The sequence below is a fragment of the Mustela erminea genome, chromosome 9 (genome assembly GCF_009829155.1).
Source record: "Mustela erminea isolate mMusErm1 chromosome 9, mMusErm1.Pri, whole genome shotgun sequence".
NCBI lineage: Eukaryota > Metazoa > Chordata > Mammalia > Carnivora > Mustelidae > Mustela > Mustela erminea.
The window spans coordinates 93746858-93764473 of NC_045622.1; the positions used below are offsets into that span (position 1 = coordinate 93746858).

The following is a 17616-nucleotide window of genomic DNA, read 5'->3' on the forward strand; positions in this document are numbered from 1 at the left end:
TGTGTAATTTTGCCTTTTAACAACTGAGCCTATGCAAACAGTGTGGCAGGTCCTGGGACTACATAAACAACCTAGGCCGAAGATTGATTTTTACAAAGTTTTCCTCTACACATGGTCCTTCACTGATAAATTATTTCCATTTCGCATCCCCCGTGACCATGTAAGTGGATGAATTAAATGTTGTGGTGAAAGCATTGTGCAGTAGTATGGGGCTATATAGTAATGAGTGGTTTTTATTAGCCACGTGTAAACATCATTCTGATCAATTTTAGAATATAAGTCAGGTTCGGTGGGGTTGACTGTGGAGCCGATGACCAAGAAAGAATTCTGGTGATGTCTTTGGTGCAAAATAGTGGTTTATTTAAACATGGAGACAGGACCCGTGGGCAGAAAGAGCAGCTGCCTTGAGGTTGTGAGGGGTGTCTGATTTTATATATATATTATATGGAGGAGGTAAGGAAAAAGGGAGGTTTCAAAAGAACTTTTATATGCTAAAGAGACCTATAAGATACCAGACACCAGAGGCCTTGCATTGTCAGGGGTTTCCCTCTAGTAAGGCATTAACCTCAAGATAGTTGGGAGAGGGCACCTGGGTGGCTCAGTGGGTTGAAGCCTCTGCCTTTAGCCCAGGTCATGATCCGAGCATCCTGGGATCGAGTCCCACATCGGGCTTTCTGCTCAGCAGGGAGCCTGCTTCCCCCTCTCTCTCTGCCTGCCTCTCTGCCTACTTGTAATCTCTATCAAATAAATTAATTAAAAAATTAAAAATTTAAAAAAAAAAAGGTAGTTGGGAGACTCCTGGAAGAGTGTCCCATGTGTTTTACCCAGGAGTGAGGGGTGGGGGAAAGGTTGCAGGGTGTCCGCTTCTGCTTTGTCCTCAGCTTGCCTTCTGCTCCCTCATCAATTCTGGTTTCTAGTTGGTAGACACATTGCTTGTATGTGCTGACAAAAGATGCCACAGCTAATGACGTGCTAAAAGGAAGATTAGGCAGCAAATCTGAGCACCTGAGCACCACTTTTCCTTATGTGTTAGCAGTCACTCAGAGTAAGGCACCATACCTTGGTTATACATCCTAGCCCAGCAGCAAATATTGCCCGAGGCAGAATTTCCATAGGCAACGTCAAATATGTCAAATTTGAACCTACGGGAGTCCCCCCTTATCCACAGGGGATGCGCTCTGAGATTTCCCATAGATGCCTGAAACCACAGATACTACCAAACCCTATACATACTATGTGTTTTCCTATACCCGTGATGAAGTTTAATTTATAAATTAGGCTCAGTAAGAGATTAACAATAATAAAATAGAACAATTACAACAATATATTGTAATAAAGTTTATGGGAATGTGGGCTCTCTCTTTCTCAAAACATCTGATTGTATGTACTTGTTTGTGTTCGTGCACTGTTCTTGTGGTGATGGGAAATGATAAAATGCCTATGTGACCAGACGAAACAAGGAGAGGGACACAGGCGCTGTGCCGCTGCTGCTGACCTTATGATACAGGTCTGAAGGAGGATCCTCTTGACTGTGGGTCACTTGAAACCTTGGGAAGTGAAACCCCAGATAGTGAAGCCCTTGTACTGACAGAAAAGCCACATCCATTTTCAGTAACTCTTAAATGCTCTATTTAAGGAAATGAAAAAATATTGACCTCAAAACTATTAGAATTAATCAGATAAATAGAAATAAGAACTTAATTAACTGATTTTCACTTGATAGCACGGTCTTGATCTTTTCCTCTATTGTGAATGTCTAAAGAAAAATTCTCCTTGTGTCTTCATGTCCTGAGAAATCATATCTAGTACATGCTTAATTTCAAGTGTGGGGACCCAAAAATCTTATGCCTTTCCAACTTTTCAGGTAAGGCTGTGCTTAGTTCATTCAGTTTTTATGAGGTTTTGTACAGTTTTAGCACTATGTTGTTTCACATAAACCGGCCACTGGAACGAAAGCTTCATTGTGACTGTCTGCATACCATGTGGCATTTTATAGCTTGCTACTGAGAGGCCCCTTATCTGAATTATTTTGTAACATGATCGATAATTTTTTAAAAGAAATAATCACAGTATCTTTACTACTGTTGTTTTTAACTGGGGTTTTTTTACTTAACATGAGATTTAGTTTAAGTGAGATAAACTGCTAACAAACGGATCCTTGATTATTTGGATCAAGACCCACGAACAAAATGGAAGCTTTTAAAATGGGGTTTGTATGAATATATACATATAGTTTAAAAGGTATTTCCCTTGGCACACCTGTATAAATGTTAACATTCCTCAATAATCTGTGTGAGGTTTTAAGTTAATTAAATAACTCTACAATTTACTAGTTGTATGACCTTGAACAAATTACTTGCCCTCTGTGCTTCAGTTTTTCATCTGTAAATTGAGGGTGTTAATCTCTTTACCTCACAGAGGTGTTTTGGGAATTGAGCAAGGTAGTATGTGCAAATCACTTAGAAGAGGACTCAGATCATAGTAAGGGCCCTGAAGAATGTTACTATTGAAGATTTTTAGTAAAAGTGTGAGTTTATTTTTTAGCAAGCAAAGTTTTTTGATCAAAATGAACATTCTGGTCTATAATTTGTATGTTTTATGGTTTTGAAATGACTGATGTGTACTGTTGTTTTGATAATCTTTTCTAGGTACATCTGGCCAAGTGCCTAAAAATAATGAGTGCTAAAACTATGTACATGTATTTCATAATATGTTTTAATGAGTTAATGATGAAAACTATGTTTAAGTGTTTAAATTTGATTTTATAGAACTGTTGATATTAGCTACAGATTTAGTCTTCTGATACATTTATCTCCTCTGATAAATTTAACTCCTCTGTGAGGTAAGCTGTGTAAAGTTTTACTCTCGATATGTTAGTATTTATTTTCTCCTGTAATGTCCTGCTTGTCAATACTTACATGTTTGTATTCCTTCATAATATAAAATGCTGACCTCCTCCGTCTCCCAGAACATGTGTTTTTGGCTGACAGTCTACAGAATACTAATGATAAAAGGCCAGGGCCTTGACCTTGACCTATGAGAACCAGTCAGCTTGCTGTACTCCACAGCTGCACACAGCATCCTCCAGGAAGCATATGAACACAGAGCAGGGTGTGCTGTTGGTGATCACCTCATGTCCCTGCTCGTGTAAGGGGGGGAGCATTGTGGATAAAGCAGTACAGATCCAACAGGTTCTTGACAATAATGAGATAAGAATGAGGCACCGGTCTTAAGATCTCGGCAGATCACAAAATGCTTCTCCCACTACTTCATTCTTCCTCTTCCACTTTCTCTTTTCATGTTGGTGTATTTATTGGATCCCATGAAATGAGTTGGGGGGATGCACGCTGACTTATTAAACATGTCCTATCATATCAACTGTGAACCGTATGGGTGGCAAGTGTTACCACCAGAGGAGCTTGATATATGGGCTTCACATTTTTGTATGGAAGCCTGATTTTTACAAGTCAAGTCCCATTTACAAAGCACTAAGGGAGTTTATTATTTAAACACTTCTACGTCAAGCTGAATAATCATCCTTTATCTTTAGTGTAAACACGAATATTCCTTTACCTGTGTGATGTGTACTTTTAGTGGAAAAACAGTTCAAAACTCTTGCTTGATTCGTTGTGGAGCTAAGACCATCTGCAGGACAGCCACATGGTCTTTGTTGGGCTATAGACAGGATCTGTGTGGTTGGCATCTTGGCCTCACAGTTGACTAGGGCGTGTTCAGGGGTGAGAATGTTTGACTCAAGCAGCGGGAGGCGAGGGTTGTACAGTGGCTGACCAACCAGCGGTCAGAAAGGTGAGTGAGGACACAAGTGTGTAAGAGCTTGGGTACTGGGCTCGAGAGGATGGAGAGAACCATAGGAAGCCTTAGAGCAGAGATAAGGTGTGATCTGATGTACATTTAGAAAGGCGGGCCTAGTGGCAGAGGGACATGGCGTTGTGTTTTATGGTCTCTCTGTTTATTTTCATTGTACTGAAAAAAGGGCATTCACCTTGATGAGGTTTTCTGTGCAAGGCTCCCAGGTTTAGTGTCCTTCGGTGCTGCTGTGATGTCCCCTCTGGTGTATTTTGATGAATTGTGCTTCAGTTGACTGTGTTATGTTGCCGCGGCCAGGGCTCCATTTTCTATAGAGATATAACTTCTGTTGAGAACCCTGGGGTAACTTAAAAGAAGATGAAAATTGGTCTGGCTCTAGAATCTTAGAAGATTTTATGGTGACTGGACATCAAGAGAGCTAGGGCATGGGTGTCTGCTGCCTAATGTCATAACGCAAGTATTGAAAATGGGTTTAGATAAGAAAGAAAACAGCCTCTTCTCATCACCAATGCTGGCCCAAGTTTTATCTCTTCACCAAACCATACAGTAGGGCCGGCTGGCCGAGAAGCATGCCTAGAAAGATCAGAGAGATTAGTGCCCCCTTGTAACCTTGGGCTTCTTCCCCCAATCTGGAGATGGTTGTTGGGGAAGGCCCCAGCATCTTGTTGGTGGTCCTGTGCCACTTGATGAGCACTGAATGACCTGGATCCCTCAGATCCAGGATTATGGCTTGGTCCATGTGCTCCTGTGTTAGGAGGTCAGAGGATTATAAAAAGTCATGTAAGTTCTACATTCCTCCAGAGGAATCATCAAAGTGAAATATCCTGACCAGAGAAATGACGAGTCATCACCAGAGGAAGTGGTGGTGAGTGTTCCAGAAGAATATTGGGGAAGAAATAGTAATCTGAATAGTTTTGACATATCAATTAACCTTGATATGTCATCATAGAGTGCAGCTCGGCTCTCCCAGGCCATTGTCTGAGCCCCGCTTAATGAGACTTTCCCTTAGCAGACATAAAGCTGCAGGTCAGAGTAGCCCCAGGGGTATTTAAAAGCCTTGTTGCTTGCCTTACAGTTTTGCTCTCAGATCCTTCAGGGGTGGATTTCGTCTTGTTCTTGTGCTCTGCTGAGCAGTTAAGTGCCAAGCTGGAGAGAGGGGTGGTGTAGAAGTTCTGTGTAGTTGACCCATATGGGAGGTGAATCAGCCTTCCACTAGAAGAGAGGTCCTACTAGCCGGGGCTTTATTTCCTTATGATTTCAGATGCTCCATGACTGAAATCTAACGTAAGTCTTTTTCTCCTCAAGAACAGTGACCTTCAGACCAGATATGGTGGCGTTTAGAGATAATTAAGCCTCCAAATATTGACCCAGACTCTTCTAAAATAGCTGCGGTTTTATGCCTGGAGGGCTTGCTGTCTCAGAATACTGAGAGTTGGCAAAGGAGATTGTTGTACGACTGTTGATGACTATGGCAGAAATCGTGGGCAACGGGAGAAGTCCCACAACACCAGAGGCAGCTAAATACAGGTCTGGTTTCCAACAGGCAGGACACCAAGCTCCACACCACTTCAAAGACAAGTTCTAAAACTGATCTTGCTTGCATTGTTTGTTTCGGATTTGAGGTTGCTCGTTTAAACATCTGCCAAATTCAGAATTGCCTTCCTTCTCTAGGCCTAATGATTCTTAGATTCCTTTAATGACCGTTTTAGGACCTCCAGATACTATAGACGCTTCATTCCTTTTCAGATAAATACTACCCAAGCAATACCACCCAAACCACCTATAGTTCTTACCTAGGGCTGGGAAACCTGTTCCCTCTGATGGTCCTGGATCCTGAAGCTGCTACTGGCTTAGGGGGAGAAGGTGGATGCTTGGTAGTGGCCCTGCCTGTGCCTGAATTCCTCAGGAAACCTGCAGGCTCCCATTCTGATAAATGGGGAGAGCCTTCCAGCCTTCTTCAGTACGTCTCTCAGAGTAGGGAAGGAAGCAGGTGGGGCTGTGACCCAAGGTAAAAATTTATTAACCTCCAATTACACTGAAGTACACTGAGTTTTGTTTGTTTTATTTGGGACTGGGGAGGAGTCTTAAACAGGGGATCAGCATTTAGTTTTTCCTTCGTCAGATGTGCAACCGAAGTGGGGGCTTGAAACCATGTCTTGTTAGGAGTGGCTGAAAAAACTAGATGTATTTAGCATGGAGAGAGGAAGCATGACATCACACCCAGACACATAGACGCACACGCCCCTAATCAAGGCCAGTTAGTTCTACCTCCTTAGTATTTTGGAAGTCAGCTCACTTCTTTTCATCCCCCATGATTCCTTCCAAATTTGAAGACCTAAACTTTTCAGTGGGAACTGCTGGAACAGCCTAACCAGCCTTTTTACACCAACTTGTCTCCCTCCAGTGCAGTCTCCGTCCCCCAACCAAAGTGATCTTTTACATGAAGTCATATCACTTTCCCGGGAGATCCTTTAAGGACTTCTTGCCCTCAAGTCCTCTCTCCTTCATATGACCTCTAGGGAAGGAGCTACCTGACGGGGCTGCTGCCCACCCCTCCAGATCTCCCCTTGGCTCTGTGCCCCGCTACTTCTCTGTATCCAGGTCACGGCACCTTCACTCTATTGAACCTTGTGCCCCCTCGGGCAGTGCCCTCTCTGGAAGCTCCCTTGTCTCCCACTTCACTCATGCCACTCCTCTTTCTGTTCTCAACTGATAGTCTTCTGTCCTTGGGGGCCGGTGGGGAGCCTTCCAGAGTCGCCCAGGTCTCTCAGCCCTGGAGTTTCATCACACACAGCACGGCTTTCCTTCACTCGGCATTTCATGTTCGGTTTAGTGCCTGTCTCCAGACTGTAAGCCCCTTGAGTGCTGGTACCATGTTCTTTTTGTTCTCTGCCATTCCCTAGCCCTGGGCCTCACCTATGGCAGGCATTTGACACATGATTTTGTTTTTGATTTATTTTGTTTTTATATTTTTAAAATTTATTTGCAAGAAACAGAGACGGGGGGGGGGTGGGGGGGAGCAGGCTCCCCTCAGAGCAGGAAGCCCAATGCGGGGCTGTATCCCAGGACCCCAGGATCACCACCTGAGCTGAAGGCAGATGCTTAACCAACTGAGCCACCTAAGTACCCCCAACAAATGCTTTTGAATAAATAAATGAATGAATTAAAAAAAAAAAAAAACCTGTGGGGCGCCTGGGTGGCTTAGTGGGTTAAGCCTCTGCCTTTGGCTCAGGTCATGATCCCAGGGTCCTGGGATCGAGCCCCACATCGGGCTCTTTGCTCAGCAGGGAGCCTGCTTCCCTCTCTCTCTCTGTGCCTGCCTCTCTGCCTACTTGTGATCTCTGTCTGTCAAATAAATAAATAAATAATCTTTTTAAAAAAAGATTAAAAAAAACCCTGAGAATCCTTTTCTTTGGGAATAAGGAACCCACTTACTGTATGTGGCCCTAAAAGGCTGAGCTTAGGCCCATTGTTGGTATTTACACTCAAGGAAATTGTGAGAACTTTGTAATCTTTGGATCAGCCAGAAATGGGATGGGCCAAAGGTGAGTTCCCTTTCTGATTCTAGGCCAGAGTTTGCAAACCCAGAGTCTGGGTTGCGTGTACCCTATCAACATATCTCAGTTGGTTCAGGCAGTGTTTCCAGAAGTGGGACGTCCCACACTCAATGTCTAACTTCTCCTGGGGAAGATCTGAAAATGAGGGAACGCAGACCTGAACTGCTACATGCCAGGAAGGGGCAAGGCAGAGGAGCAAGCAGGTGGGGCCACGGAGTTGTGAGGCCCTCCCTTTCCAGCTCACCACAGTCCCCACTAACCCCTGCTGTCTGGCACGCTGTGCTCCTTTATGTCACCTGCCCGGGCCTGTCAGGCGTGTGGGTTTGCAGTCCCCTGTGCATTAAACGTCAGCCCTTCCGTGTACTCAAACTGCATAACTGCTTGATGAGTTGAAAGGTTAGAATGGTTTTAACCCAATCAGTCTCTCCTATCCCTATTATTATCTGAAATCAAAGCACTTGGAGTGCTTTGCGTGATTTCGAGAAGCTATTTTTTTCCTACTCCCACTGCTGTGTGTTCATCGTATGTGGCTCAGCCAGAAGTGTGAATGCTATGCCTGGCCCGTGGCGTAGGTAATAAAGGTTTGGATGGATGAAAAGCCCAGGAGAAGCATTGGTTGCCTTTTTCTTGCCGGCATTTGCCTTTGGCATGGGACACGGTACCAGTAGAGGGAGCCCTCCAATAATCTGGAAATCCATGAGAAGAATCTCTGTTCATCCCTCTGATCGTATTTAATTTAGAGATTATGCTAAGAGTGTATTCCTCCACGCTGCCCCAAGAATTTAAGTTAAGAACACTGGGAAGTTAATAAATTGTGGGAAAGGAGAGTATGACCGTCAGCCCTCACGCCCACCTGGGACTTTTTAGATGAAGACATTCCAAGTTAGTCTCTAGAGTCTTTTTTAATCCTTTTTGAAAGCCGCTATCATTATGCTCCTAAAAATTTCCAAATAATTGGGTACATTTAGCCCTTAGGGTGTCATAGTAACAGGGCTTCCTCAGGCATAACTACAAAATGATGGGTTTGCCAGACGGCCTGACAACCACTCTTTGCATAGCTTTCATCTGTGAAAAACGAGTGCTTGGAGATTGGTTCTAAAGTTCTTCCCAGCTCAAAGCAAAGCTAATTTATAATGCCTTATATATGGATGAAAATGTAAAAATCTCTTTGAAAACTTTAGAAATTATTTCCCCTCCTAAAATCTCCACCCTTATATATGGGTGAAAATGTAAGAATCTCTTTGAGAACTTCAGAAATTATTTTCTCCTCCTAAAATCTCTTTTGAGAAGTCAACTTATTTGGGGGAAAATTTAAGTAATGGAAATTCTTAGCATGTCATAATATGCCAAAGTTGGAAAGACGGTGAATGGTGGTATATATGTTCTTTAATTTTTTGTTTAGAGGTAAAGATTATGGCTTTAGATTCAATATTATCCATTGGCATGCAGCCCTCTCTGTTCTGGAAAGTTCTTTTATTTTTCTTTAGTTCAATTATTTTAACATACATCAAAACAACTTATTATGAAAGGAAAAACTTTGTGTTTTTTTTATGTTATACTTAAAACATTATTAAAGAGGAAAATGAAATAATACTTGGAGATCTCAAAGCCCTCAAAAGTTTTTACCTGATTAAGCTTTTTACCCCCTGTGCAGTAAATATTGCTTTAGTCATACAGGTGACATTCTAAGAATTTCTAATGAAGTTGTATTCTCGGGACCACAGAGCTCAAATTACACAGTTTCTAAAGGAAATATGTGCTGTGCCATTCCAGCATGACTTCCAATGAGTCACCCTCTAATTTCTTCCAAACAGGCATGGTGTAACATCATTGTTACATAATTTATGTGATTCTTTTCACTATCAGACTATGATTTTTTAAATCATTGTTAATGATTCCGATTGAAAACTTGTTTAAGGCATTTATATCTCCTTTCTTCTAATTTGTATGAGTTCATGTTTCAGTTGCTTGAATTCAGATCCTGTTTGCTCCAAGCAGATTTCTCTGGGCAAGAAGGCAGGGCAGATGTGGACAAAGTGGTGATTTGTGATGACCTAATTATTTATATAAATAGCCTGGATTCTTGGGGCTTTGCCCAGATTCTAGGGTTAAGTTGTTACACTTTAAATTCTATTTATATACAATGGTGATATAGGGGACAATATTTGCTTCCTTGTTTTACCAAGTTACCTGGAATTTTAATCTTTCCTTTTGGGTTTTTGGTTGTCTTCTTGAGCATAATACAGACTATTTTCTATGTCCTAGTCTTTATAGAAACTGACCAAACACCAGAGGTTGCATGATACAAAAATAATTTGCTTATAAAATTAAATCACTTGCATGTAAAACAATTTGCATAATTTGTATAATTTGCTTGTACAAGTTTTCATAATAAACTAAAATGCAGAGAACCCTAAATTGGGTTCCAGGAATAAAATAAAATTCCTTCTGTGAGCTCTTGATTACTGATATCAGAGAAGTGAAAGAAAAAAATTATTCATGTTAATTTCTTTCAGAAATAACACTATTTGTAGGGGCTTTTCTAATTATGAAAACAGTGCAAATAATTGCTCAAAAAATGTGAGAAATATTTAAGAATACTAAGATGGTTACATTTTAATATAACATTTTCAGAGATCTTTTTTTTTAGGCCAGCCAATGCATTAAGTCAGGTATCTCAGCTAAATGATCTGATAATACTGATCTGATTTTTTTATGAGCTAAAGCAGCCTCTTACTCATTTTCCCAGCCCAAATATATACAACTGTGGTAATAAATACTAGTAAATATTTTGCTCTTGAAATTGACTATGTGTATCCCCAGAAAGACTTCTAAATTAAGCTGTCCTTGCTAAAGACTTTCATTTATTTTTGTGTATTTGTATACAGTACAGCCAGCTTGCACACAAAGTGGTGCAATATAATGTGTATTGACCTTTCTCCCTTTTATTTTAGACTTCTGGAATGTTTTGTGGTGAGGATTGATGAAATGGTCACTAAAAAATATATATATATATATATATATATAAAACTAGGAAATATCTGGGGTTTTTTGGAGAGATTTGAAGCTCTCATTGGAGGGGAACTACTGCAACAACTTTTATCACTTTTTAGGAAGTAACTAAAGTGTTTGCTGTACACTTTTGAAAACAACTTCGGGCACCTGGGTGGGTCAGTGAGTTAAAGTTTCTGCCTTCAGCTCAGGTCATGATCCCAGGATCCTGGGATTGAGCGCCACATCAGGCTCTCTGCTCAGTGGGGAGCCTGCTTCTCCCCCTCTTTCTATGCCTGCCTCTCTGCCTACTTGTGATCTCTGTCTGTCAAATAAATAAATAAAATCTTTAAAAAAGAAAAGAAAAGAAAACAACTTCAACACGGGAAAAAACAAGTTAGAAACCATATTTACTGCTATTTTTCTAATATTCTTAGCCACTGAACTTATAAGTTATGGTAACCTTACTTTAGCAGTATCTTAAGAGGAACAAAAAATTTCCTGGTACAGCAATTATCACCTGCAGATGGCCTAAAATTAGCATATTGAGTTAACTCCAGAAACAGCTTGTGAGCTGTGAAATGGAGTTCAGATAGATAGTGAGATTTCACAGAAAAGCTTGGTATATGGTATAAATAACCAGATATCAAGATACCAATCGGTGCATACAAAGTAAAATGAGACTTCTAATAGCTTAGTTAAAATATCCTATGTAAAACTTGATGTCAAAGAGAATTTTTTAAAAATTTAATTTAATGTGAACATAGTGAAGCCTCTCTTTTGCTTATGCATAGAATTTTAAGAATTATTTGTATACACATATAAGAAAAAGGCTTGAAGTCAAATTTATGATGAATTAGGATCTGATTAGGAGAAAAGAGAATTTAAGAACAGATGAAGGCATTAATCAGGTTTATAAAAGCATGCAGATTTCAAGTTAACTTTTCTTAGGCTTTTTGGTGGTGTTATTATTTGGCAGATCAAAAAAGATGTTCCCTTCTGTGACAAGGAGAAATGGTTTAGAGCCAGAATTTAAAAGGAGAAGCCAGTGAACAATACAAAAGAATTTAATTTTTCATGAGAGGACTTGATGGATTATTTGGTCATTGGACATTCAACAAGTATTTCTGGCCCTTTAATAGCCAATAATCAAAAATACTGCTTCTTCCTTCCTCTTTGTGTTAAGTCACTTAAACTTCTTGAGGGTTGGGTTTTTAAAAAATATTATTTATTTATTTGAGAGAGTGAGAGCGAGCAAGCACATGTGCGCAAGAAGGAAGAAGAGCAGAGGGAGAGGGATGTGCTGGGTGTGGAGCCCAGTGTGGGGCTTGATCCCACGAGCCTGAGATCATGACCTGAACCAAAATCAAGAGTTAGACGTTCAACTGACTGTGCCACCTAGGCGCCCCTAAACTTCTTGAGTTTTAATTTACGTGTATAAAGGACACATTTTGGTGCTGGTTTCAGCAGCACATACACTAAAATTGGAATGATATGGAGATTAGCATGGCCATATGCAAAGAGGACCAGAAATTCATTCACCGTTCTATAATTTTGATGTTAACTTACTGTGGTAATCCTTTGCAGTATATACATAATATGAAATCATTATGCTCTACAGCTTAAACTAATACAATGTCTTATGTCAGTTATTTCTTACTAAAACAGAGAGGGGAAAGGTATATTTTGAATATGTCCCCATACATCGAAGACCATCCAGACAATATTTAATGTTTAGGTATTGATGTAGTTTTATAAGTAAGATTCTATCTTATGGGATGTTATTTTGTCTCTGATTGTGGATAATTTTTTGCCATTCAGAAAGGAAACATTTAATGTATGACATGCACACAGTATAAGGGAAAAAATAGCTCCCATGTATGCATTTCTATTTCTTCGATATCACAGCTAATGTGATTTTTTTTTCTTTTTAAGATTTTATTTATTTATTTGACAGATAGAAAGATCACAAGTAGAGAGGCAGGCGGGGGGGAGGGGGAAGCAGACTCCCTGCCGAGCAGAGAGCCCGATGCGGGGCTTGATCCCAGGACCCCGAGACCATGACCCGAGCCAAAGGCAGAGGCCTTAACCCACTGATCCACCCAGGCACCCCTCGTGTGGTATTTCTTAATGGATTATATTTAGGAGAGTAAGTTTATGTCTTGGAAAAAAAATCTGAATTAAACTTTACAACTCTGTGCAACCACTTGTTAATAATCAAATAGTTCTGAGATCCCTGGTCAGAATAAAAGAATATAGACTTTGCTATATTCTTTTAAAGTCTAAGACTATAGACTTTGTTGGCTGTTTTCCAGGTTGATCATTGTCTACAAATCCCATCCTTTCTCTCTTTGTGTAGGAGGGCCAGTTGGCGACTACCTCAGTGAACTGAAGAGTTAGCTACTCTTCAGTTAACAAGTCTCATTTCATGCACATGTGTACGTACATGCACAGATGCATGCACATGTTACGCACACGCAGGCACACCTCCCTGCCATTGGATGAGAATGTCTTTATTATCAATCTGCTTACCCTGTTTCTGGTGGTCTCAGGTCTTGGAGGACTGAATGCTCACTTCTCTCCATGGAGTGCTTGGGGACCTCCTACATTAGCTAACCATTATGGTCCCCTGAGGAAATGTGCTGAATAAAAAATGTTTTCAGATTTTGCTAGGAATGCATGTAATATATTCTTACAATAAAATACTCTATGATGGTTAATATGCTTGAAGTACGTCTGTTTGCGCTAGCATGGGAAGCTGTCCGTGAAGTGGTACGATACGCAAATTGCGTGACATATAGATAACAGGATGCTCGTGAATTTCTTTATAAGCTCCGTTCAACAAAGGGTTTTCTCAGTGCATCATTTCTATGGCATATATTGTAGTTTCTTGCAGCTGTTTGCCTTTTTGTATTCTATTCCTTCTACTGGAATATTTTTTCCGCCTGATGAATTCCTATTTATTCTTTCAGAACTTAAATGAAATATAATCTGTGAAGCTCTAGACCTGATTCCCCAGACATGACGAGTTTTTCTCCAAAGCATTAGGGCCCTCTGTTCTTACCTCTGTTGTACCACTCATGGTATGTCTTGTAATGATTTGTTTATATGTACATGTATTCTCTGGCTAGGTAGTGAGCGCCTATCCACCAGCCCAGGTTTGAATACATAACGTGGCCTCGACAAAACTGAAGAATGTCTCTTTTTATTGTTTTGTGTTTCTCAGGCCATAGTTGATATGCATAGAACATTTTGAAAGCTCTTTTTTCTCCTAGGTTTGAGAAAGTAACATCCTCTGTGTTTTGTGATTCCAGCTCTTCAACTCATTCATATGATTAAGATTTTTTTTTAAGATTTTATTTATTTTATTTATTTTATTTATTTGACAGACAGAGATCACAAGTAGGCAGAGAGGCAGGCAGAGAGAGAGGAAGGGAAGCAGGCTCCCTGCTGAGCAGAGAGCCCAATGTGGGGCGCAATACCAGGACCCTGGGATCATGACCTGAGCCGAAGGCAGACGCTTTAACCCACTGAGCCACTCAGGCGCCCCTGGTTAAGATTTTCTTTTAATTTCATTCAGGGGCACCTGGGTGGCTCAGTGGGTGAAGCATCTGACTTGGGCTCAGATCATGATCCTGAGATCCTGGGACTGAGCTCTGCACCAGGCTCTCTGCTCAGCAGGGAGTCTCCCTTTGCCTCTCCCCCTGCCCGTGCTCTCTCTTTCTCTTTCTCTCTGCAATAAACAAGTAAAATCTTTAAAAAATATAAAAAAATAAAAAGGATAAAATTTTAAAAAAGGATAATTTATAAACCATAAAACTCATCCACTTTAAGTGTATAATTAATAGGTAAATAAATTCAGAGTTGTGCAGTCGTCACCAAATTCAATTTTAGAACAATTCCATTACCCCAAGAACATCCCAACTGAGATATTTTTCAGTATTGGTGGAACTATCCAGAAACTTGTTGTCACTTGAACTTGATGACCTCAAACTTTGTCATTATTTTTGGCTCTATACTGCCGGACATGACATGGTTAAAGGAGGCCTACATACGTAGTGGCACTGCATTCTGAAACAATAGTGCCTCCTGGCAATAAGGGACACTAATTCCTCTTCAGAGGCTTGCTGTGTGACAAGCTCTGTGCTGAGTCCGTTACAAACATTACCTCGTTTGAGATTCAGAATAGAATAATCTGTATTGAAAATCTTTAAAAAAAAAAAAAAAAGTTGGGGGGGATGCCTGGGTGGCTCAGTTGCTTAAGCAGCTGCCTTCAGCCATGTCATGATCCCAGCGTCCTGGGATCGAGTCCCACATCGGGCTCCTTGCTCCGCAGGGAGCCTGCTTCTCCCTCTGACTCTGCCTGCCTCTCTGTCTGCCTGTGCTCGCTCGCTCTCGCTCTCTCTCTCTGACAAATAAATAAATAAAATCTTTAAAAAAAAAAAGAATAATCTGTATTGTAGATGCCTTCTTTATATAATCCATATGTACGTTGCAGAGAAGGAAGTAACTCGAGATCACACTGCTAGTAAGTAGAACGGCTGGGATTTGAACTTGGATCTGACTGTGTCCCACATTTACCTGAACATACTGTGGCTATATATTGAGCAATTGCAGTGTGTTCCCATAAAAAGGCACATCTTAGGAAATGTGTAGGCAAGTTTGAAGAGTTACTTCATCTGAAAAGGGAGGAGGTAACTATGGTGTTGAAAGGATCAGCCCTGAAATCAGCTTTTTCTCTCACTTGGCTCCATCCAGTTGGGTTTGAGGCCCTGGGGACATATCCTGAATTGGGTCAGCAGACCTAGAAAAGAGAAGAAACAGGGGCATGTTGTAAAAAATTATAAAATACTGAGGCCATTTGGGTTATCAGCATAATCTCTGATTAAGTGTGCTTTGGGAGTTATTTGATCTTTGAGTCTTAAAATGTTACCATCGCTTGGTTTTCGTCAACACAAATGGTCAATTTTATTAGTTAGAGTAGTGGTTTGGCTGCTGTAATAGAGACCTAGCAGTGGCTTAAATAAAATAGTATTTTTCTCTCATATAAAAAGCTGGGTAGGAAATCAAGGTTTGACATAGTAGTTCCCCAGTCATTAGGGATCCTGCCTCTTTCCCTCATTGCTCTGCCCCTATTATCACACAGCTCTCAGCTTGCGGTTCAGGTGGGTTGTTTTAGCTCCTTCCACCACATCTATCCAGCCGTCAGGTGGAGGAATGTGGCAGGAGGAGGACACGTGTTTTTCTCTCCTTTCAGGCCTTGACCGAGAACTTGCATGTGTAACTTCCAATCATATCTCCTGCTATAGAACACAGAGAGCATGTGCCCCTTGTTCTGTGAAGATGACTTTAATATGAAAAACATAGACCTGTATGTAAGAAGGAGGGAGATATGGAATGCTTTAGGCCAAACTCTTTCTCTTGATATCTTTTTTTTTTTTTTTAATCTGGGCCAGAAGATTCGGCCAAATCCAGAAACTTCTGTCAACATGATTCCCCTAGGCTTTGAAGACACTTCTTTGTTTCGAAGTTGGCAGTGTGTCAGTCTGTCTTTCATGCGGCAGTGTCAGTTTGAACTTGTTTTTCCTGGAAAAGTATATGCAGCAGCTCCCGGCTTGACATCTGGTTTGGGAGCACTGCATAGCAGATTTTACCTTGTAAAGCTGAATACATTTTCTTTCTTCAAAATATTTCTAGGAAAAAAAATTATTTTCTCATCAGAGCACTGTTTTCATTAAGACATAGTATTCAAGAAAAAACACTTAAAATTCCTGTGTTTGGCATGCGTGCCAACTTTTCTGTGACAGAGCAGCAGCATTTGCTTCTTAGAAAATTGATGATACCTGCAAATCAAGAATTCGTGTTCTAACCTCAGTACTTAACTAAGACATGGCCCTGATTAAGCCAGTGGGTGTCTTAACTGTTCTTAGTTAATAATACCTTAAAACAGAATTTAGGAGTAGCCTCTCATCATATTATATGTATTTTTTTAAGATTTTATTTATTTGTTTGAGATAGTGAGAGAAAGCAGGAACAGGGGAGCAGAAGGAGAGAGAGAAGCAGACTCCCCACTGAGTAGGGAGCCCAATGTGGGGTTTAATCCCAGGACACTGGGATCATGACCTGAGCTGAAGGCAGATGCTTAACCGACTGAGCCATCCTAGTGCCCTGCATTATATGTATTTAATCAACAATTCCAAGGCCCTTTGAAAATGCAGGTGTCATTTTTCTTTGTTGTTGGTTTCAAGATATCACAGATAACCTTAACTTTCTTGAAGGATGTGTTTTACTCACAGCTAGCTAGACCAACAAGGGTAATGAAATGTCAGGATACACTTAACATTTGCCAACCTGTCACTTTGGGGCATTCTTCTAAAGGCCTTTTTGGTAGGAAAAGATCATTTGAGCACTTAAGATTAGGAATCTTAAGGGATCTTGGTTCACAGATACTCTCTTTGATAACGTATGTCCCTTTCCAGGAGTACATTTTGGGAGACTAGAGCTCACTGTTAAGTCCTTAATTATCTGAAGATCTCTGTGCCAGTATTAGGTTTCAGGCAAGGCCAAGTTTAGCCAAGTTTCCTGAAAGTATTCCCAGTGTTAACGCCAATGATTTCATCTGATTCCTTTTTATGCACTCTTTTTTTTTTTTAAAGATTTTATTTATTTATTTGACAGAGATGACAAGTAGGCAGAGAGGCAGGCAGAGAGAGAGGAGGAAGCAGGCTCCCCGCTGAGCAGAGAGCCCGATGTGGGGCTCGATCTCAGGACCCTGGGACCATGACCTGAGCTGAAGGCAGAGGCTTTAACCCACTGAGCCACCCAGGCGCCCCCTTTTTATGCAATCTTGACACAGCCAAATTTTATAGAGTATATAAAATAAACTGCTGTCTATAGAGTGGTGAGTGGTTTCGTGATTCTCTTCTGTTTTGAGAATGGCTTCTCTCCACTGTTTATCTGATGCCTGCAACCTCAGCCATCATGAATGTTTTGTTTTCTCTTTTGCAGATGACACGATTGGTGCTGCCTGGTATGGTGGAAAGGTGAGTCACGAGCACACTCACAAACACTAGAGAGACAGAGCTCATGATTATTTATAGGGAGAATCCTTTCTTTGCAAAATTCAGTAGAGTGACTAATGAACCTATCCTCCATGTCTTAGCAACAGAGTAATGTGCCTGGCGAGTCACACGGTAGAGCATGAGTCATCTGGTGGCGGAGGCCTTTTCCACTTGATTCC

General features: G+C 40.9%; 1 protein-coding gene across 1 annotated transcript in view; it reads left to right on the plus strand.

Annotated features, from left to right (window-relative positions):
- Positions 1 to 17616, plus strand: part of HSD17B12 (hydroxysteroid 17-beta dehydrogenase 12) — a 160655-nt gene that overhangs the window by 117928 nt on the left and 25111 nt on the right. The window contains exon 7 of the mRNA XM_032360519.1: positions 17385 to 17419. Coding sequence (XP_032216410.1) covers positions 17385 to 17419 — 35 coding nt within the window. The remainder of the gene's footprint in view (positions 1 to 17384; positions 17420 to 17616) is intronic.